A 22,675-nucleotide genomic window follows, 5' to 3' on the forward strand; every position below is an offset into this window, starting at 1 on the left:
GTGGGGAGATGCCACATGCAAACAAAATCTGCATGTAAGCATGCAAACTGCATTCCTACATTAATGTGCTTTAGAAATCTTTTACACCCCATAGTCATTTCAAGTTACGTGAATTTGCTTATTTAACACATATTTCCGTATATATTTGGTTATAACTCACCAAAAATGCTATTCTAGATCAATAATTTCACCTATATGAGTAATTTCAATCTTTCCATGATTGAGTTTCTTCGAGTTCACTGTAAGAGGGAATGACAGTCCAGGAACAAATGGTTTATTATCCGAATCACAGTCAATGTATGGCCATCTAAATGAGACTCTAATGACTCCAGAGTGTCTGACTCTCCAAAATCTTTGTAATGTTTCAAAGAAATCCTTTTCAAGAAGGGTCTTGTCAGCTTCGGTTAGTTGCAAGTTTGGATTATTCTTCTTATTATATTCAGTGAATCCGCTTCTTGAACGTGCCTCTGAGAGGAGTTCATCGAATACACCTGATCGTGAAATGGGAAAGTTTCTATTATACGCCTCCAAAATTTTGATAAGCTGAACATCAGATGGATCAGCGGCATTTAATGAATGTTTTCTTGAGAATTCATTCCAAGAAACCTTAATGAAATTAATGAAGTTAAACTCATGGAAAGAGATTCCATTAAATGAGTAATTTGGTAAGAGCCACGGTAACTCCTCACTAGTGCAAACAAAAGGTTTAGAGAATGCAATCTCGAATACTCTAGAAAAGTCTGTTATATCCCCTTCAAAAGAGCCATAAATTCTTTCTAGAATAAACCAGTCATGAAGAGAAACAAACTCACTTACAAGTCTTGGAGTAGCTCTCGTGGCAGGAATAAATTCGAGTATTACAAGAGCTTTTGTGTATGGTGATACATTGGTGCCCTCAGAGGTTGGCCAAAAATGTTTAGCTATGACTCCACATTTAGAGTCTGAGAACTCTTTTAATATTTTAGGTAGGGATTCGATTCCTGTAGTTGAAGAGAAGAATCTCCTTGCAAGTTGGCAAATGAATTTACTGTAATAAAATGTATTTTTTTGTGTGCCATCTAGGATTTCCAAGTCTAATGGTACATGTCCAAGTTGATCCAAAACATTAACCAAATCTACAGTATTTTTATATTCCGATTCTGGAACTCTATCATTGACGGAGAATATAATCTTCTCTGTTATGTAGAAGGCATCTAAAAGCTGGAATACCTTATAAAATTCTATTTTTCCGAAGAAAAGAGAAATGTGTGGGGTCGACTCAAAAATATCCATGGTAGTCAAACTTGAAAAGAATTTAACACATTCATCAATAGATATTCCTTTAACTCCGCCATAAGGTTTCGTTGAAACATTAGCAAACATATAAAATGCTGCTGCCCTGTTTGCAATGTGAACGGAAATTCTATGAAATTTATCCTTAAAAATGAGATAACCATCCTTAACATAACCAAGAGAATCAAGTAGAGGATTAATTGGACTTTGTTTTTTTATATTTAAGCCTGAAACTAAGAGAAATCCTGAATAGGAAATAGGATTATATTTAAATGGTGTCTTTTTTTTATAGCCTTCCAAGGAATATAAAAGAGTAAGATCAAATTTTGATGTTTTACTCCTTACAATTAGAGACATAAATTCCTTGCATTTATTTGAAAAAGAAGGAAGAATATCGCAAATGAGAATCGGTGATAATCCAAATGTCCTAAAAACTATATTTTTTAGATGGCTGTAATCTCCAAGAATTTCGTTCAACGAAGAGGGATTAAAATCAATTGGTGAATCAACGAGACCCTTGTTATTCTTTTCTAAATCAAGACTTGTAATATTCGAGTCATATTTAGGCCAGGAACCACGAGACAATTCTCCAAGAGTCGAAGTAACTTTTTCCAAAATGCGAACTAGGATATCACTTGAAAGGTCACCAATATCAATGTTCATCTCCAAAAGTGAATTCAGTATAGTATCAGAAATGCAATTCAAAGACTCAATTGTTACAAAACCACAATGAGAAATCCTAATAAGAATTCCTGGAATTGCAAAGTTTATAGATGCTGGAATATTAAGAATGAATTTGTTAGTTTGTTGATTAATAATGCAATTCAACGATAATAATATGAAAAGAAGTCCATTAATATCTATCACATAGTTTTCAAGGATAGGACTGTAAACAAATCCGAAATATGTATCAATTAATGTTCCATCCAACTGTGAAGCCAATCCTATTTCAGGAATGGTGCTGAATATCGGAGGTCTTTTATGAAATTTATGTAAATTTAGGCAATCCAGTATTAAATTTTCCGAAGAGCTAAACACATTAATGCGTGAAACGAAGAAATAATTGCTGGATAGAGACAATATCTCTCCATTGGTTAGATGAATTCCCATTTTTCTTAATGACAAAGTCACTCTTGAAACAATATCATCAAATTCAACATTAAATGGATCATAAAGAATGCATTCTTTCAAAACATCAAGCCTTTTTAGAAAATCAAATGACACTTTATTAGCTTTCTTTTTACTAAGGAAGCGAATACCACCAACAAGTCTTCTTGCAGCACAACCTTGATCAATTCCCAATAGTATACGAATTAAAAATGTTTCAAAATCAAGCATACTTTTTATTTTCATTGAGAAAATTGATTTATCATTACCATATAGTTCATACATATTGATCCCGTTAACGTCCAATACTATAATCATAAGAGAACGAAGCAAATCAATTGTATGTTTGAAGTTAGGAGTCCCCAAAATAGGCGCAATCATTTCAACATAAAGACTATCATATTGCCTTAATGAAATATCATCGTTACCAGAAGATACCTTAATATCTTCAAAATAAAATTCCTCATCAAGAAAACCATAAAGAAGCTTTGAGTTGGAAAAGCTCTCAGAATCAAAATAGTTTAAGTGTTGAGATATTTCAATAATATATTTGTGAATGGCTTCCGGATGTAGACCAAGAAAAGGAGCCGATATAAGATCTGGTCTATCGCGAGCCCAAACTTCAATTACACAAGTGAATTGTTTAAATAATGAAAAATTATCCAAAAGAATAGAAACATCTGGAATAGTAAAGGTTATAGAACTCCTTGGCCTTGCAGAAAAGTACTCTTTGAGCTTAAGAGTTAAGTATTCTATCATATTCTTCTTAGCTTGAGACTCAAATGGTGAAGTTGGCCAAACCTCCTTTTTAACTTCACAACTTTTTAGTAAACTTTCATCTTTATAGATTGGAATGTTGTCAAGTAAGCTGACGCAAGTGCCAGTTTCATGTAATTCTCTGATGGAGAGATAGCCAGTTCTTACAAGCAATTCATCCTCAAACTTGCAAAAAGCTGTTACAATCTCCGAAGCAATATCTTTATTTACTAGTTTTGTTAAGGTATAAATAAAAGTATTAAAACTGACAGGGAAGAAGTCAACACCATCATAACGAATTGTTTCAAACATAATTAAAATACTACTAAAGTTGTTGATTATAGTAAGAATAATCGGGTCTCTATATATTTTTTTATTCAAACCCCAGAAACGAATAAGCCATTCTCTAAAAAGTACTGCTCTATTTAAAATACCAACTTCAATTCCATTTAGCTCCGCAAATATAGAATTTGTAATTACTCCCGAGGGGAAAGACACATTTATACCAAGTTCAATGACAGAATTCATCTCTTCTCTAAGCAAAAATGGATTATATTTTAAAGTGTACAATCGGGAAATTTGTCTTTGAAGAAATACATTACCTTGATCTAAATGAGACAAATTATCATTTGGGACATGAACCAATTCATCTACATTAATTGATGAGAATCCATTTACCCATGGCTTTTGCAATGAACCAGTAATAATTCCACTGTACTCGGAATGATTCTCCAAAAATTTTTCTCTCAAAGTGTTATCATTAAGAAGCTCATTTTCTATTCTGGAATCAAACAAGTTCTGAGTCTTTGGTCCTATTATTGAATATATTATTTCTTTCACAGGGTCTTCCTCTTGATGATTAATTCCAATTTGAGAAAGATCACTAAAATCAACAGTCTTGGAAGCATGGAAAAGAGAATTTATAAATCCTCCGAGACTGGCTCTAGAAGAAAAAGCAACATAAGCCTGATTGCCAATGCTCTTCCTTACATTATCAACGAATAGGTTATATATAACATTTACTTTTTGAATATTTAGATCACCAAGAGAGTACTTATTATTCGTAGATATCACTCTGAGCAAGGAATTTGGAAGAGCTTCACCTCTTGAGTTATAATCTGCAACTCTAATCACGTTTTCAAGACTTAACAAATTCATATATGGGAAGGCCAATTTTAGTTTCTTAGCATTCTTGTTAATAAGGACGCTTATGAAGAATAGAATAAATGAATAAACATAATTGAATGTTGAAACATGGAGGAAGAGGAAATCTCCTAATTTTTTTCTTACAATATCTGGAATTCCAATAAGACCTCTGGCCTGATCTAAAACTACGATTCCGAAGAAGGATTCATACCAAATAGAACATTGAATAACATCATTATCAAATTTGTTGAGGAATTCAATAAAATTCTCCGTAGATACAACTCTGAGATTATCCAATTCAAGGATCACATTAATAAGAGCATTTAATGACCTCCCAGAAAGTTGTTTAAGATCACTAAAAGCTAAATTTAAAGAAGACTTGTTTCTTGGAAGGAAGTAAGAACTTGTAAATTCTGCCAAAATTCTTGAAAAATGCTTTGAAAATAGCAAACAGAACTTATTGAATTGAATATAACTGAGATCTTGAGCGTGATACTTAGATATACCATGGACTCTAACCGCATCTAAAACATTAACCCCCTTTAACAAAGCACTAACCACCTGATCAAAAGAAAAATAAATAGAAATTACTGAATCGGAAGGAACTTCAGAATCTCTTAAAGCCAAAAAGAAGCTCTTTTTAACCAAAGAGAAAATGTTTGTCTTTGACTGGTCGCTTAAATCAAAAGCAAAAGGTCTGCAAATATCTAAACTTAAGGATCCAGCGGAATTGGTGTTCGAACTAGATAACCCTGGAATGCAGGTAAAATCAAGTAACTCCAAATTAACAATTCTAGACAATGGATTACCATATTTGAAAAATCTGTAAAAGTTTTCTGGAGATAAGAAATCATTAATATCAGCATAACGATCAATTAGCTTAAGCTGAGCTTCTTCGATAATATACGCTGCAAGGGAATCAAAACTTGCACCGATAGAAGGTGCCTCGAAGAATCCTCTAATGGAATTTTGTGATTCCAAATTGCTCCAAACGTAAAGAAGATAAGCGAGATTATCCTTTTCCAGAGTAAAATACGATCCCAAAAAGAAAGTTGATGGAATCAATGTTGTTGGGTAAAATCTTGGGCCTGCTGCAAAATATTCAGAAATAAGTCTAAATAAATACTGAGCAAGATTGTTAGAGCACACTTCATCTAGGTTGCTGTAAACCAATTTACCACTTGGTTTTGGAATAGTTGGTACCTTGAAGTCTAAGTAAATTGCATGAATAGCATTCAGCATCCCAAGATCTGAATAAGCCTCGTATATATTAGAGGCACCGGTAAATTCAATGGCCTTATCTTCAGAATCGAGGAACCCAAGAAGTAGCAACCTGAGATGATCATTTCTAGAATATCCCTTAAATTTACCAACTATACGATTATAAAATTCCTTGAATAGAACACTAATATCTGTAGAAAGCTTTACCCGGTCAAATATTTCTGAAAGGAATTCAATGCTTGAAAAAAGAGAACCCAAGAAAAAATCATTCGAATAGAAATTAAGTTTATCCCAAGTATACAACCACCAATATAAAAAGAAGACTGCCCTATTAACTCCGTGAACAAACCTGCCATTTAAATAATTTCCAGGAATAACGTAGCGATAACCATCAGAAACCTTCTCAACAAATTTATTTACAACTGCATCAGAATCTTCATTACTTGAATCACCAAGTCTTATATATGAACAAACACCGCTTCTGCAAACATTCGTGAGTATAGGAACGGTTATTTTAATTTTTGAAGAATACTTTTCTACCAAGCTATTTAGAGTTTCTAGAGGAAAATTGGAAGCCAATTCTCGAGTAGACAGTGGTTTTGAGAGGAAGTAATGATCATGTGGTTTTAGTTGTCTATTTGGATTACGTTGAGAATATCCCGAAGAAATAACTGAAGCCCTACTTTCAGGAGAAATGAAAAGAGAGATCTCCTCCAAAACACCTCTTGCATTTATTCTACATAAAGAAGTCTCTTCGAGTGTATTAAGTCCAGAATGTCTGTAATTTGGATAATCCGAAAGCTTAATAGGCGTGAAATTCACAGGTTTTAAGTCTTCAACAATAACTACATTCTTATCAAAGAATGAAGTAATTGCCAAAGTACAAATGTTCATATTACCAAAAATAACATCAATTGGAGTGTTTGCATCATATTCGTCATAATAACTTGAAATTATTTCAACTATTTTTGCCTCGAAAAGATCAAGAATGAGATCGAGATCATTTTTCTCTGAAGAAGTTATGGTAGCGAAACCAGGTAAATTTCTGAAAACGGAGGTAACCAAAGGACGGAAATAGCCCTGCTCAAATCCAGAAATTCCGCAATATCCGCTCCAAGTTAAGTGTTCTGTAAGAAAATTAGGAGTAAATGATTTAAATCTACCAGAGTTCTGTGGGGACTCAATAATTCTTCCAATAAATAAACCAGCAGAAAGAAGAATGTTGCAAGCGGAAGTTCTAGTAACGTATAAATTGGCATTTAAAGTCTTTAGATCAGATATTTGGTTATGTTGACGTTGAGCTACAGAGAATAAACTTGAAGTATGAAATATTGGAACGTCAGGAGAAATCGAATGTAAGTGAGCCTTTGATTGAGGTACATAACTGTATGAGAATTCAGAATTGAGTGAAAATATAAAGGACCACCTTTGAATCATTTCATTACGTACGCTCTCTGGGAAGAAACCACCTGCCAAAGAATCTGCAATTACTATTGAAAATAGACTATGTGCCGTTGAAATAGACCCTCTATTAATTGTTAACTCATTTAAATATGTTATTAATACACTAATAGACTTCGCAAAAATGGCACACAATTTATTTCTCAAACTTGCATTAATCCCTCCAAGAATGGAATTAAAATTGACTCTAGCCGATTCCAAGAAGTGCTGACCAATTGCGTAACTAAAGGAAATATTATAAAGATCTTTTCTCTCATATTTAATATCAAATCCAATCTTTTCAGAGGCGTAGTTAAGTGCAATCTCAACTAAATCTCCGAATCTAGTAAGTCCCGTTTGGAAGAGATCATTTTCTTTGACAATTGAATGCAATATGGTCCAACTAAAATTCAACTCAGATTCTATTTCTTTGTCTTTTAAAATAGAAGTAATACTTCCAATAGGCGATCCATAATAAATATAATCATCCTCAAAGTGAAGTGTTATATAAGTGCCATCTACCACATCTGTTTGTGGAAGAACATTAAGGATAAAATTAGACAATCCTGGAGCTGAAGCACCTAAAGAAGGAGCCGATACATAGGGGCTTCCTTCACCAAAAATATTTGAAATCAACAAATTCAAATTATTAATATCTCCCGAAAAATTTATAGCCAAATTATTTAGTCGAGGGATACCTATTGTTGGCATATTTCTTGGAGAAGAAGCATAATACTCAGCAACTATTCTCTCCAAATACTCGAGGAAATGTACTCTATCATGAGTTATTTCAGTACCACTATCCCTCTCTGCAGCTCCTGCCTTCGTCGATGGAACAAACGGTACAAAGTCTAAGTGACTAATTAAAGCAAATTGAGGAGGAGTCCCACCAAATTCTTGAAATCTACCAATGATTCTTGTCCCCCTGTAAGCTTCTTCTAAAGTTGCTGCGGAGGGAGATAATGACATAAGAGCAGCACGTTCATCACTTATGAACGTTTCTGCAATTATTTCAAATGCCGTATCTTTAAGTCTAATTGGATGTTCGGCAGTAACATCCCACAATAAAAGCCCAAGAATCTTATGATCTTCAGAATAACCTAAAGTATTAAAAATACCAATAAGTCTATTTACACTCTGAAAATCCCTGCGAAGAAGCGGATCTTTGTTTGCAAATGAAATTCTTGGGAAAACTGAGTTCCACCAAACTCTAAAGGCTTGCAAACGATTTATTATTTGTGTTGGTGTAACCATGCCGTCAGAACTTCCATATGGTTTAATACCTCCATTAGATGGATCCAAAACACCAATATCCAAAGAAGGGTTGAATATACCTTCAGCGATTTTGTACTTGGATGGATCCAAAATAACTTCACCCTCCTCTGTTATAGAAACCACACCAATACTTTTTAACTCCTCATCTTTAAGTTGGAATATGAAGGGTGGCAAGAGTCTTTTCTCAGTAATCATTAAGAGAGCAGCTCCTATGGAATCAGAGGAAATCGAATTCAGCTCTGTAAGAAGCGATTGAATGGTGGATTCAATATCACGAAGAAGATTTTTTGCAGACTCATCGCTAACTGTTTGTCCTCCAAACTCCAAAAGAAGATTTTTGTATTCCAAATTGAGTCTTTCTATTTCAGAAATAATTTCCTTGATTCTTCCATCACTTTTCTGATCTCCAGTTATAGCTACACCTGGAATATCTTCTATAGGTCTTGAAATTGGACCTGAAATAAGACCTTTTATTCTTCTAAACTGAAAACCAGATAAAAGATGATCAACCCATGGAATTAACATAAATACTTTAATATTCTTAAGCCAGGTATTCTCTTTAATGTATTTAACAAAAAGGCTTCCATCTAATCCCAAAGATAAGAATACTTTTTTATCCTCCAAATCAGGTGCAATTGCCCAATTTAATAGATCGATTAAAATCCTTTGTTCTGATTCTCCAAAAAAGAATAATCTGTTTATAAATCCCAAAGCCACCTCTGCCAAATTGATTGATCCATCTGTAATTTCGCGTTCAACAACATTATCAAACGCTGGAAGAAATGACCAAATAGTTCTTGGAATGAAGAGTCTTCCCTGTACAAATCCATAGTTTGGAGTAGAAAATATCTGAGTCAAATCTATATTTCTAGCAACAAGGAAGAACTTTTCATAGAAGAAATACGAATCAAACGCCATGGAAAGCATTTCAACAAGAGTACCTTCTAAAATTAAGCCTTTATTATTTAATATAAGATCACGAATTCTTGACTTTGTTGGATTTGAGGTTGGAGGAATGCTATCCAATATAGTTCTGATTTCTGCCTTATTAAATTTAGGGATCACGTGAAATTTATGAACAAAATAAAGTTGAATCCACTGATAAATGTATTCAAACCTATTTTCTTCCACTGAAGGAGATGCATTGATTGGTTTAGAAGAATAGACCAAAGTATTCCCTATGTTGTTAGCAAGATTTCCAAGCGTTTGTTGAGGATCAACCAGTAACTCCCAACCGTCGAGCCCGTGAACTGCAAGCTTAAATCCTTGGGAATAAATGATTGTATTAAAGGTGGCTCCTTCATCAACAATACTCAAGTCAAGCATATCCGGCAATACTCGTTCTTCATAATCAATCCACTCTCCAGCAAGAACATCAATAATGGAATCAGAAAAGTATTCTGAACTCAAAGTTTGTCTCATTTCAGCAATAAGAGCAAATTTAGATCCATCTACACATCCCAAAAGAATTTTGTTTGCTTCCTCTGATGTAATAAACTTTATATTCTCATCAGAACCATGAGCATTTAATCTATTATTTATAAATGCTTGGAATGTAAAAAGCCTTTGAGTGGACTGACTTGTATCAAAGTTGTAAAAATAGTTCCTCGAAGTAATAACAGAAGTTATTTTTTTAAAGTCAATATCAAGTTCAATATAATATCTTCCTTGCACATATTTGGCATGAGGATATTCATAAAGAGCTTCCAAGAAATTATTTAAAAGTTCTTTCGAACTGAGTTCTTCATTCATTTCAGAATAAAACAAACCAAGTTCAAATTCAATGAAAGACTTAAGCAATAGGTTTAATTGATTCGAATCTATCCCAGGAATTTGCACAAACAATGAGAGATCTGAATTTTCATTAATAGCTCCTCCCAATCCATTATAAAAGGAAACTGCTGAGATATGATAAAAAACTCCAACTCTCATAAGGCACTCCTCAACAAAGGCAGCTGCAAAGATAAATCTATTTTGAACCCAATTTGGTTGAGTGTTAAAAGCGTAAAACACCTCTTGTTTATGTGATTCTCTAGTTGGAATACCAAGAGCCAATGACTTTGGAGTGACTGTTTCAAGATAACTTGGTGCAGGGAATTCAGGAACCGAATAAAAAACTTCACGTTTTTGTTTCACTGTTCCTTCAAGAGGTGCTAATTTTTGTCTTTCGTGTTTAATAAAGTGAGAAAAAAGGCTTTCAACTTTAACAGGAATATTTTTATGTCTTTCCTGCAAAGTAGCTTTAATTGCAATACTCCATTTTATTCCGGGATGCTTATTACGATATCTATGTGCACCACAAAGCTCTTCAATCGTAATGAGATCTCGAACTGTACCTGTTTTAATGAGCCTTTGATTCATAACTTCCATCATAGAACAAAGACGATTTAATTGATTTGCCTTTAAACCATTACAATCATTAAATAAGACAGAAACAACGCGTCCCAAGTAATCGAGAGTACCTATTTCTTTCCATATTCTCATTTTACTAGATATTGGTAATCCTTTAATATCCATTTGACGCATCTCAACAATAGCTGATCCTGGACCAAACACATCAATAATGCTTTCTTTTCCAAGTACAATTGGACCTCTTTCAGAACAACCAATAACATCCATGCATATTCCTTCTAATTCTTCTCTCTGAGAATGAGTTAAGGGTTCATAATGAGTAATTCCAATTACGGTTGAAACTATCTCAGAGCATTGCTCAATAGTTCTTTCCTCCTCTAAAAGATTAAGAATGATGTAGATCATCGACATAACTTCATCTCTCGCTATAACAATTCCCATTCTCCCTTCAATCCTTTCTTTAAGAATTTCACCCTTTTCCCTATAAATTGGAAGTAATCTCGATTCGAAAGAATTATCTTTCGGATATACGGAAAGATGGAAGAAATTACTTATCTCAATAGCCGACATTTGCTTGGATTTGTTGTCAGCTCTGTGTCTTGGTAACTGAAGAAAATAATTCGTCAAGTCTCTAACCCTATCTAAAATCCCATTTCTGTCCTCCATTCTACCAAGTATAACATCATTCTGTAATACGGCCCCGATAATGTTCACAAATTGTGTTCTTGTTCTCATTCCACTATAAATATGAAGAAGAATCCTTAACATTAAACAAGAATCTTGAATGTTAACAAACTGCCCCAAAATATCACTAAGCCTTCTTGCAAAAGGCAATGCCAATCCCACAAATTGAGATGGAGTTATTCTTATCTCTCGATTCTCATATGCATTCTTCGCTGAACTAAAGAGAGATGCACATTCACTAGTCTTTCTAAATGGACTTGTTGCGATCTTTGGAAAATATTTACCGTGATAGGGATTCAAGTTCCTATAAGTTCTTCTTTCCTTGGGATCCTGCCAAATATAATCCTTAACTCCAGGTACAAAACTCAAAAGCTCTTTCATTGTTTCTATTGATTTCAATGAATGAGACGAGGATAAAGATGATGTAGATGAGGAAGACGACTTCTTGGATTTCTTTTTTGCACCTGTTTTGTGCTCGGATTTTTTTTTATCGAGATCAACCTGTATTCCAATATCAATTTTCTTACTACCGGAAGACTTTCTTTTCTTCTTTTTTGTTCGATCTAACTTAACGCCAACACCTGCCGAATCTCCACCATCATCTTTACCTGACTCCTTGCTTGTAGCAGATTCATATGACTTGCTTGTATGCCTTGACTTCTTCGATCTTTCCACTCCAGATCCAGAAGACGACTCTGAATCATCGTATCTCATTCCAGGTACCGGATATCTCGGCAAACTCGCTGTATCTGGGTATTTCGCTGCTCTTACACGATCTACTTTTGAAAGTTTTTGTGCTTCTTTACCTTGAACAAATAAACCCCAACCATTTTTATAATTTATGTTATTATCTTTGCTATAATTATTATGTAAGTTGTATTGTAATCCTATATATAAAAATATAAATATTAACGACCTCTTTCCAACACCAAATACACCAAAGGGTGTTCTGGTAATTTTCAAAGATTTCATCTTTATTTCCTAATTTTCCTTTCCCTTCCTAATTATTTCACATATAACAATTTTTTTCTCTACTAAACCCTAAAATATACACTGTTTACCTTGTGTTCCAATTTCTATTCTCGTTTATAATTTTGTTTCAAAATTGCTGTATCAATTGTGTTTGTTGTTTTCTCACCAATACCAGAAGTGTGAAACAATAAACCCTGAATATACCTGCTATTTTTTAACTTATTATATGACAATAAAAATTAAACAAGTATATTTTTTTGCCAATCGGCTTCTTATTAATATTATATTGTAACTCGAGACACCGATTATTATCCTAAATGATAATCACCCTTTTACCTTGTCCTGCTCATACATCCACAAATTAAAACTTAAATTCTAACAAAAAAGATAAATAATAAAGAAATATATTATAATCACTTAGCTCCCATTTAATATTTACATATAATAATTATAATTAGATACCCTTTTTCCGCCACATGTATTTTTTTCCAAAGTATCCTTTAATTATGTGGGGTCTAAAATCTATGCTTACCGCCTTTATACGCATATACATGTGATTTGCACATGCAGTAACCAACCCGCAGAAAAACTTTTTTTAATGAATATAAAGCATGTTGAACAAAATAAAAATCTGGGTAAGAACTGTTTGAGTATTAGAATACAATGATTCTATATTTTTGAAGACATTGATTTAAAGATTAATTATTGCATTTTTTTCTTGTGCTAACACCGGAGGAAACCGACAAAATGGGGACTTAAGGAGCTCAGACTCTCCCTGGTACTCTACGATATTTAGACATTTCCCACCTGTTATTGATTTATTACTTTGCAATTTTAGAAACTAGGTCGAAAGTAAAAGGTACTCAAATGACGAGAGGCATTAAAAATATAAAAGAGCTTTTAATCCTTTTCCGTAAATAATTGGAGTGAAAAGTCACATAAATCATACTAAGATGACATAGTAGAATATACTATTTAATTGAATCGTCATCAATTACCTACCACACTTCTAGTATGCAGTATTATTAAGGCCCCTTGTAGGTTCGCCAAACTGTACTCAATATTAAAAAGTGTTACAAAGGAACAAATAATAAGCCATTGGCCCTCAACTGAATGTTATCATTAATTACGATATTCATAAAGCACATAGTTAAGACTATTCTCGATTAGTGAATCAGTTCTGAATTTTTGATTTAAACATTTTAAGCATTAGATGAAAAGAAAGTAGATAGAAGATAGTCGAGTCTAACTATAAATAAGGAATAGTGAGCTATGGCAACAATGTTACCTCGGTACTAAAGCTTAATACCACTACACAAGGCAAGTGGGAAAACGCTTTTCCTTTCTCTCTGCACCCCGCCCCACCCCACTTCACCTCCGTCCATATATTGTCCCACAAATGCATACTATTTGTTAATTATACCGTGAAATTCAGCCAACATCACATGTTTTCTCAACTAAAGGTCTGCAGCTTAGTATACCTACATGATTTATACAATTTATTTATGCACTAACAACATTTTTGTTTGCATGCTTTATTTCCTTTACACTTGCCGAGAATTGGAGATTCTACTGCGTCTGGAGTATGGGCGCCTAGATTAACTATTTAATTAAAAGATCTGATATGTTCACCCATTTTAATTTTTTATTGTTTGTAAAAATCACTGTTTGAGTTTTTACTTGCTTTATTTTTAGCAAACTATATTTTACTTATTCCAGGATATATATTTTTTGTTTATATTTGCTTTTCTTTACTTGTAAGATATGAAGGTATATACAGTCTTTGCATTACTTTTATTACTTGCAGTTACCACAAATGCAGTGAGAATCAGAAATGGTAATCTTGGTGGTAGATTGGAACCAACGGTTGGTGATGAACAAGGCGATCATGGAAATGATGATGGAAACAATGGTGTTGAACCATCAACAACTCCAGGTAACGGAGATGGTAATGATGAATCATCTAGTTTGGAAACAACTACCACTACTACTACTGCTGCACCAAAACCAAGACAATCAATTAAGGATAGATTATATGATTTCTTTGGATTCGGAGGTCATAAACCCTCTAAGCAACCTGTTAAGAGTGGTGAGCAAGGTGAAGATGGTGAAAAACGTGATGAGGATGGTGAAAAACGTGGTGAGGATGGTCAAAAACGTGATGAGGATGGTGAAAAACATGATGAGGATGGTCAAAAACATGATGAGGATGGTGAAAAACATGATGAAGATGGTGAAAAACGTGATGAAGATGGTGAAAAACGTGATGAAGATGGTGAAAAACATGATGAGGATGGTGAAAAACGTGATAAGGATGGTGAAAGACAAGATGGCGAGGAAGATGAAAAACAAGATAGAAACAGTGGTGATAAGCATGGAGCGAATGACGGAAAACAAGGTGACGATGGTTTTTAAAGATAAGAAAGTAAAGATTTTAAAATTCCTGCTTTTCTATCACGATTCGATATTATTAAAAAAGATCGTTTGCTCAAATAGAGATTTTCTTCTTAATCTCACCTGGACGGTGTTTCTTTCTAGGTAAACAAGAGTAATTATTTGAAAGAATGATTCGTTTTTAGTTATGGAGGAGTGACAAGTTGATCTAGAGAATAATACTCGGTATTTAAGTTAGTCTTTTTCAACACTCCCTTTTTATTTTGTCAGCATTTTTCCCTGTTTTAAAGTACGCTTTTTCCCATTTACTTTTTAGTTTGTGCAATGAGAAGGGTTGCTCTGAATGTAGTGTGAACTGGTTTCTGAAGCCCCCTTGATCAGAGAACAGCGCGAGCCGTCCCTTGGGTATACCAATGTGAAAGTGGAAAATTACGATTAAATATGTATGCAAACATCTAATCTGAAAATTACATTCAAATATTTAAAACTCAACTTATATAATCACAAATTAAAGTTTGTTGCATGTCCATGTAAAAAAAGTTAAAAATGGGCGGCAAAACACTATATTGGAGTGGGATGATATTTTTTCAAGGGCCCGGGTATCTGATAATGCACTGGTAAAGATCCGTTATAACTCGTAGTTCATGCAAAAATCTGGATTTTAATTGTTAACAGTAAAATGACAATAATGGAAGATTGAGATACTTTTTATTAATTTTAAAATTATATTTTCATTTATTTTATTGTAAATAAATATTAGTAACAATAATTATTAGTTATATATCTATATATATACACACATTAAACTAGTGCAAAATAGACAATGAAACAATTTTTATTCAAGTTATTGTGTTCATCGCTTCTCCTTCTCTTCCGAATTAACTTAAAGTTTGGTGGAGTAAACGGTGCGAAAATAGAACCTAGAGGAGTTAATTTAGAATCAGAATCAAAAAGCACAGAAATAACAAGTCAGAGATGTGTATTTGAAACACTACAAAGACTTACATTTTCAAATGGTAGACTACCACCTAAAGTTACAAGGAAAAAAATAAGCGATGCTGTTACAAGTTGTATGGAGTCTTTCGGTAATATAGTATACCCTTCTGTAATAGAAGAAACATTGTATTTAACACTGGGACAATATGGACATATATCGCAAGTTAATGTGGATAAAACATTGGAATTTATAAATGATGTACAGATTAAAGTGGATTCTGAAGTTAAATCATATTCACACATTTATTCATTGGCACAAGTTAAAAGTTTTTGTAATATATATGAAAAATTTTTATTATTATCATTTGATAAAAATTACTTTAATTCATTTTTACCAGAAGATAGTGAGAGATGTGAAGAATTATTGAAGAGGATTAAACAAAATGCATTTTACTCTTATTGGAAAAGAGGAGGAATAGTTGTAGACCAGGCACAACCAGTTGTCGATGATATTGTTCCGAAAGATCCACCTGTAGCTCCTTATGTTCCTCCACAAATAACGCCTACTACTACTACCACCACCACCACTGCTACTACTACTACCATTATGTCACCAACTATTCCAGAGAACACAAAATCTGAACGTTCACTATCATCTCATCCACCACCACCTCCAGATCCAGAAATAAATGTTAATGTGCTAAGTAATCCCGAGAGAAGTGATGATAACTCTCTTTCTGAAAAATTAAGAAAAGAAATTGAATTATTAGAGAAAGAGCAACTTGAGGAAGAAATTGAGGAGCAAGAAGAGAGTGGATGTTGTGGATGTTGTGGTTGTTCCAGCTGTAATAAGTCAAAGAAGAAAAATAAGAAAGAGACAAATATTATTATTATATCTGATGGCGATATTGAAAGAGAAGTTGTGGAAGATGATGATTCATGCTGTACATGTGGTAAAAAGAAAAAGAAAAAAGACCATATTGACGACATCCTGGAGGAAAAAAATAAGGATGATGATGGTTCATGTTGTGCATGTGGCAAGAAAAAAAAGAAAGATGAGAAAAATGATAATCTTGATGACTTCCCAGGAGAGGAAGAAAATGATTCATGTTGTTCCTGTTGTAAAAAAAGAAAGAAAGATAAGAAAAAAGATGATATCGATGAAATTTTAGACGAGAAAAATGAAAAAGATTCGTGTTGTGCATGTTGTAAAAAGAAAAAGAAAAAAGACCATATTGACGACATCCTGGAGGAAAAAAATAAGGATGATGATGGTTCATGTTGTGCATGTGGCAAGAAAAAAAAGAAAGATGAGAAAAAGGATAATCTTGATGACTTCCCAGGAGAGGAAGAAAATGGTTCATGTTGTGCTTGTTGTAAGAAAAAAGGCAAAGTTGATGTTGTCCTAGAGGAGGAAGAAAATGATTCTTGCTGTTCATGTTCTAGCAAAAAAAAGGAGAAAGAAGAGGATTCTTGTTGTTCATGTTCTAGCAAAAAAAAGGAGAAAGAAAAGGATGAATACAACGAAAACTTAACCAGTGTTGATGAAGAAATTAAGAGATTAGAGAGAGAATTAGCTGAGGCCGCTGCTGAAGACTCTGATTCAGAAGGTTCATCTTGTAGTTGTTGTGGTAGGAAGAGTAAAAAAAAGTTATGATAAAATTGCCTAAATGTAGACATAATATCATAAGTGAACATTGTTGTCATATGTATTTTGAAAATACACTATTTACATTTTCTGATATTTTATTCAACATAAACGAAGAGAACCAACAATATACAAGGCAAACATAACAAATTCTCGATATACAAGATATCCTACATATTCACTACATTTTAAAAGCAGTGAGGGAAAGAAAAGCTAATTCTCCTGGTAAATACCGAAATTTTGTTCAAAAAGACAACAATTATTTGTTATTGTACTTTTTAATTACACTGGTAAAGAAAAATAGTCAATAAAATGCTGCATTTAATGTGGTAGATAAACCTTATCTGTAGCTGTCACTAACACTATCCTAAATACTTTACATATAAATAATTTGGTATTTCCAATTTGAGAATAGAAGGTTCAAAAATAATAAAAAAAATAATTTAAAACCTATACAATAAAATAAACAGTAATATTAAACAATAGTTGTGTAGTTGCCACTGTAATTTTCCTTTCCATGAATACACTATTCTTTGCTTTATGATTTTTACTAAAATACGAGGATTAATTAATACCAGAGGTAGTAAGTAGTAAAAATGGAAACGGTTTAAAATTACAAAAACTTGAAGATGAGATTAACCGAGACAACTGTTATTGTTGAAATACTTTTGAGATGTCGGCGATCGGTGGTAATTTAATATCAAAAGCAACTGTTCCATTTTGATCGTACAAAACCCTTTCTTCCCTTTTACAACCCAAATTGTACGCTTGATTTTTTCTTTCGTTTAAGAATCCCAATCCGCCTTGAGGGGGAGTTTCATCAATAGGAGATTGAATCTCGAGATGTTTTTGCGCATATTCAATAAACTCTTGAGAAATTTCTAAGGATGTTTTGTTTTGAAATAATAGTTCTTGTTCATTAAACATATCAAGAAATTCATTATGTAAATAATCAGATATTTCAATGTAGTCCCACATTTTGCAAGTATTTAGGTTGAATTCGTCCGTTCTCTCTCTAAACTCTGTGTCAATGTTGCTGAAAAATATACATTTAAAAATTTGAGAATTACTTCTCAGTATTTTGTTTTTTCTAATAATAATGTATATAATGCTTTTAAGCAAAACAGGAATTGAAGAAAAGTCAACAGTCTCGAGACCACCACTGTTGTCTTGAATCTTCTTTACAAGGTCCTCAATTTTTGAGATTAATTGTTTGCATACTATTTTAACAAACCAATTGGACCTTCTCATTTCAATCGATGAGTTAAACTTGACATTTGAAAGACTAACAACCGCTTTTTTAAGAGACGAAATGGGATCCAGGGAAGTAATTATGAGTTCCGTGAAAATATTCTGAAGATCAATCTGGTCTATGGACTCTTGAGGACAAATATGAGTAATTGAATCAAACAAATTCACAAATTTAGCTCCACTTGTATTGAATATTCTAAAATTTCTGAGTTTTCCAATTTTAGTATGAAAATCAGCACCATCGAGGTTACTTACTGTCATTTTTTTGAGTGAAAAATTACAAATTATAGGTACAGTATTCATCTTATTTTTAATATCAATGCTTGAAATTTCGTCATTTAAATAGTTAACTGATATATCAAAATCCCCCTTTCTCCTAAATTCTCTCAAGAAATCAAGCGACATGAATGCAAGGATCATTTGATAAGAATGAGACTTTAGTAAGTTGTCTACTAGTGCCAATATTAGTGTTGAATGAGATATCCAAGTCAAAGAATGAGTTTCGTGAGGAAAATTGGATACTTTTTGCATTACAGTTGTAAAACGAACATTTGGAGGACTTTCAATAAAAAAAACATTCTCAGATAAAATACCCATTTGAATTATACTCGTTATTTGTTTAGAAAGGTCACTCTTTTTTTTAGAAAGAGGTAAGTAAATCAAATTGGGATTGTCACTCCTGAGATCTGCAGTGCTTTTATCTTCATTTACGAATTTCAACCTAGATTCGATCATGTTAACACTGTTTTTTGAATGGAAGATATATACCTTTGGAAATATGAAGTCAAGTGTCTTTTCACCAAAATATTTTTCAAATTTTTCGGTGGTGGTTGTGTTGAAGTCATTGTAAATTATCCCATTTAAGTTTCTTAGTTTTGTTTCTGATTCCCAAAACAATATTGAATCTTTCCTGTGCTTCTTAATTATTTCAATTGCCTGTAAATTAAAGTCTTTTGTGTATTTAGATGTATCATTGATGCTAAAATACTCAAGAACGTCGTTGAAAACAAACTCATTTTTGGAATTATCTATAAATGTTTGGTTTGTGTCTAAAAATAGTCTTCCGTCTACAATCAATTTTAGAGTGCTCGTTTCTGTACTCCCGTTGAGTTTTCCTGAACATATCCAACCAGTTTTAATAATACCATCATCTGTACTATGCGAGTTGAAAATGCAGGGATTCAACAATTCAGAAAATTTTTCCGTTTCATTAGAATGGCTTTTTAGTTTTACTAAATAATAAGCTATTGGACCGTCTCTTGTTATTTTGTTAAAATTAATATCGCCACAGTCTACCTCAGACTTGAATCTCGTACAAAACGTTATTATTCTCTGTAAGGCCGCCAACCCCATTAGTTCTATAATGATCCTCTCAAACTCCATTGAGATCTTATTGTTTATGTCTACTGAACAACTTGATGATTGTTTATCTTCACCCGCAGTTTTATTATAATCTCCATTTAACTGTGAAATTTCCATCCAATTCAACATTCCGGATGAATTACTCTCTTTTGAGTAGCCTTTTGAACCAAAAACTATCTCCGGTTTCCTCTTTCTCTTCTTGTCCACAGATATAGAAACAAAATCCAAGTCTGCTTCTCTTTCGGGACCTTTTTTATCATATTTATTCACAACTATTGAGGAAATCTTGTTTGAATTCAAAAAAGTGTTCTGACTGGATACTAATTTTGAATTTAAGTTAATTATGATATTAGAACCCATCGAATTTAAAATCATTTCCAGATTCCTCTTTCTGTTCATTTCCTTAACTTCTTTCAATTTTTGCACCAAGAAACCCCATTCTCCCCACTCTGTTTCATTAAAATCGGTATTTGAAGGAATATACTCCAATACTTCATTTGACACATCATTTCTTGTAATATTAAGGGCCTCACTCTGGTCTATTTTGCATTTAACCATCTCGGAATTGGAATAAAGATCATTAAGTTCCTGTTGATAACTCTCCACACTTCCATGTTCATATACTTTTGGTCTGTGAGACAGTTCTAAATATTCACAGGCCTTTTTTGAGTAAATGATATTTGAAAGCCAGGAACAAGGCAATGGATAAGAGGAAGATGAGGGTTTTATAGAGGATGTACCTGGCCCATATTTAAGATAATAATAGGAAAAGCAAGGTTTAATTATATCATCTTTTCCAACAATTCTTAGATATTCCTTCCAATTGTCTGAAAAAAGTCTAATTTTTTCGCCAATACCTTCTTTTATATTGAATGATTCAAAATTCTCGGATTTGAGCAAATTTTCAATGTTTGACACACTATCGCCACTACCGTTACCAAAAAGCCACCCTGAAACCAACTTGTTCTCATAGATCACAGACAATGTCCCATTCTGTTTCAGATACTCCTGAAATATATGATAAGTCTTTAAAAGTGTGTTTGGAATTGAAATAATGTTGTTTAAAAAACGGGAGGAAAAACTTTCCGCATCAGAAAGATAAACTGGACATGGATGTGTAGCCATAAATTTGTCAATAGGCACTGGAAAATCCGATTCCATTATTTCAACCGCATCTTCAAGATCTATAATTTTGAGGTCGTCATAAATATTTATGTTAATCATATCAAAATAAGATAAATTATATAATCCAGTTGTTGGGTCTTTGTATTTGTCTGGCAACTTAACTAAGATGTTCCCCTGGTGGAAATCACAGTGAATTTTAAATGATCTCTGGCGCATCCACCTTCCTCGAGAGAAATCTGCTTTTTGTTCAGGATAGTATGACCTTCCACCTCTATGAAACAAGTCCATTAGATACAGAAGTCTCCTGAATAAATTAAGTGAAAAAACTATGCTTTTGTTAGTAATGGAATCCAACCAATTGTTCATTGTGTCCTCTAGGAACATAATCTTGGACTTAAATGATAATGGCATGCCGTTGTCTCCGGAATTTCTAGTATAGTTGCTTACAAAATTCTCCAAAACACCCCCTATCTCGCTCTTGAAGTATTTTAGAGTGCTATTAACGCTAGTTAGTTTATATATAATTGAAGAGAAAGAAGGACCCTCAATAAATTCCATGAGTAAAAGATCATTTGCTAACATTTTCCTTTCCGGATTTACAAAGACACTGTAAATCGAAGGATGGAGTCTAACTCTGGCAGAGCCGTAAGTATTGGAAGCAATCCTTGAATAAACTATAAGCTCATGGTTAAAGTGATATAGAAAATCGCTTGTTCTTCCATCAACTTTCATAACTAATTTAAGGGGAAATTCTCCAACTTTTTTTGATCTAAGGCATCTCACTCTCAAAGAAGACTTTGTTCCAAGTTCATATACACATCCAGAAAAAAGTTCAAAACCATCTCTAGACCGTAAATCATATACAGAACTATCATCTTTTTCTATTCTTGCAAATATGGTTGACGCTTCCTTTCCTTGAGAAGATATCAGTATATCATTGGTTTCCGGATCTAGGGGGCACTTTATGATTCTGGAAAACTGTCTGCAAATAGATTTTATCCTTATAATACTGCATTCTCTGTAAATTTGACTCAAATTCTTGTATCTTCTAAAGAATATTATAGGTGCGTACCAAACGTTATTCTGTAGCTGTGGAGTTAAACACTCGCTTAGGTTCCTAATCTGATCCAAAGTCGTTACCCTATTTTTCTCCGGAAAGACCAGATCACTTTTGTCACCAGAAAGTTCATTCCTATACAGCCCATAAAGTATTTTTCCATCTACATGTCCTGGATGAACACATTCATTTAGAGAAAACTTTGTTAATAGCAATATTAGGGGCCAAACAACTCTCATCTTCAGTAGAAACCCAAGTTTTCACCTCCTTTCATCTCCAATATAATCCGAATATCTTGCTTTGTACTATTTAACCCACGTTTCTAATCTTCCATTACAACCTTTATTTTAATATTAAAACTGTCAATTTTTGTGATCCACAAATTTTACCGCAAAACCAAGACATTACTATTCACCGCCACTATAATTTATCTTTTAGCTCCATCTTTAAGATTCTCGTTTTACGCTTTTTCATAGTTTTTTCCTCATATTATTATTTTACCCTAAATAACTTTTAAGCACTCATTCCATTGTCTCAATTTCATCTGTTACTTTTCCACGCCATCATCTCGATCTTCTTGTTTCTTTTTGTCTGGATAACAAGATTTCCACATTCAGGGGACACATGCACTGTTTGCCCACACTACCTTACCGCAACACTCAAATTATTATAACAGT

The 22,675-nt window shown here is 33.3% G+C and overlaps 4 protein-coding genes across 4 annotated transcripts; 2 read left to right on the top strand and 2 right to left on the bottom strand.

The window, feature by feature from the left end:
- Positions 1-168: 168 nt before the first annotated feature.
- On the bottom strand, positions 169-12,225 carry FG379_003637 (uncharacterized protein; the record flags this gene model as incomplete). The annotated part of the gene is made up of 1 exon (XM_067329266.1): positions 169-12,225. The coding sequence occupies one exon, from the start codon at positions 12,223-12,225 to the stop codon at positions 169-171; it is 12,057 nt and encodes a 4,018-aa protein (XP_067185443.1).
- Positions 12,226-13,989: 1,764 nt separating this feature from the next.
- On the top strand, positions 13,990-14,640 carry FG379_003638 (transmembrane; the record flags this gene model as incomplete). Its single annotated transcript, XM_067329267.1, has 1 exon — positions 13,990-14,640. The coding sequence occupies one exon, from the start codon at positions 13,990-13,992 to the stop codon at positions 14,638-14,640; it is 651 nt and encodes a 216-aa protein (XP_067185444.1).
- Positions 14,641-15,442: 802 nt separating this feature from the next.
- On the top strand, positions 15,443-17,212 carry FG379_003639 (uncharacterized protein; the record flags this gene model as incomplete). The annotated part of the gene is made up of 1 exon (XM_067329268.1): positions 15,443-17,212. One exon carries the CDS (start codon positions 15,443-15,445, stop codon positions 17,210-17,212), a length of 1,770 nt encoding a protein of 589 aa, XP_067185445.1.
- A 642-nt stretch (positions 17,213-17,854) lies between these two features.
- Positions 17,855-22,237, bottom strand: FG379_003640 (uncharacterized protein; the record flags this gene model as incomplete). Its single annotated transcript, XM_067329269.1, has 1 exon — positions 17,855-22,237. One exon carries the CDS (start codon positions 22,235-22,237, stop codon positions 17,855-17,857), a length of 4,383 nt encoding a protein of 1,460 aa, XP_067185446.1.
- Between the last annotated feature and the right edge of the window lie 438 nt (positions 22,238-22,675).

The sequence above is a fragment of the Cryptosporidium bovis genome, assembly GCF_009768925.1.
Source record: "Cryptosporidium bovis isolate 45015 chromosome Unknown contig_8, whole genome shotgun sequence".
Lineage (NCBI taxonomy): Eukaryota > Apicomplexa > Conoidasida > Eucoccidiorida > Cryptosporidiidae > Cryptosporidium > Cryptosporidium bovis.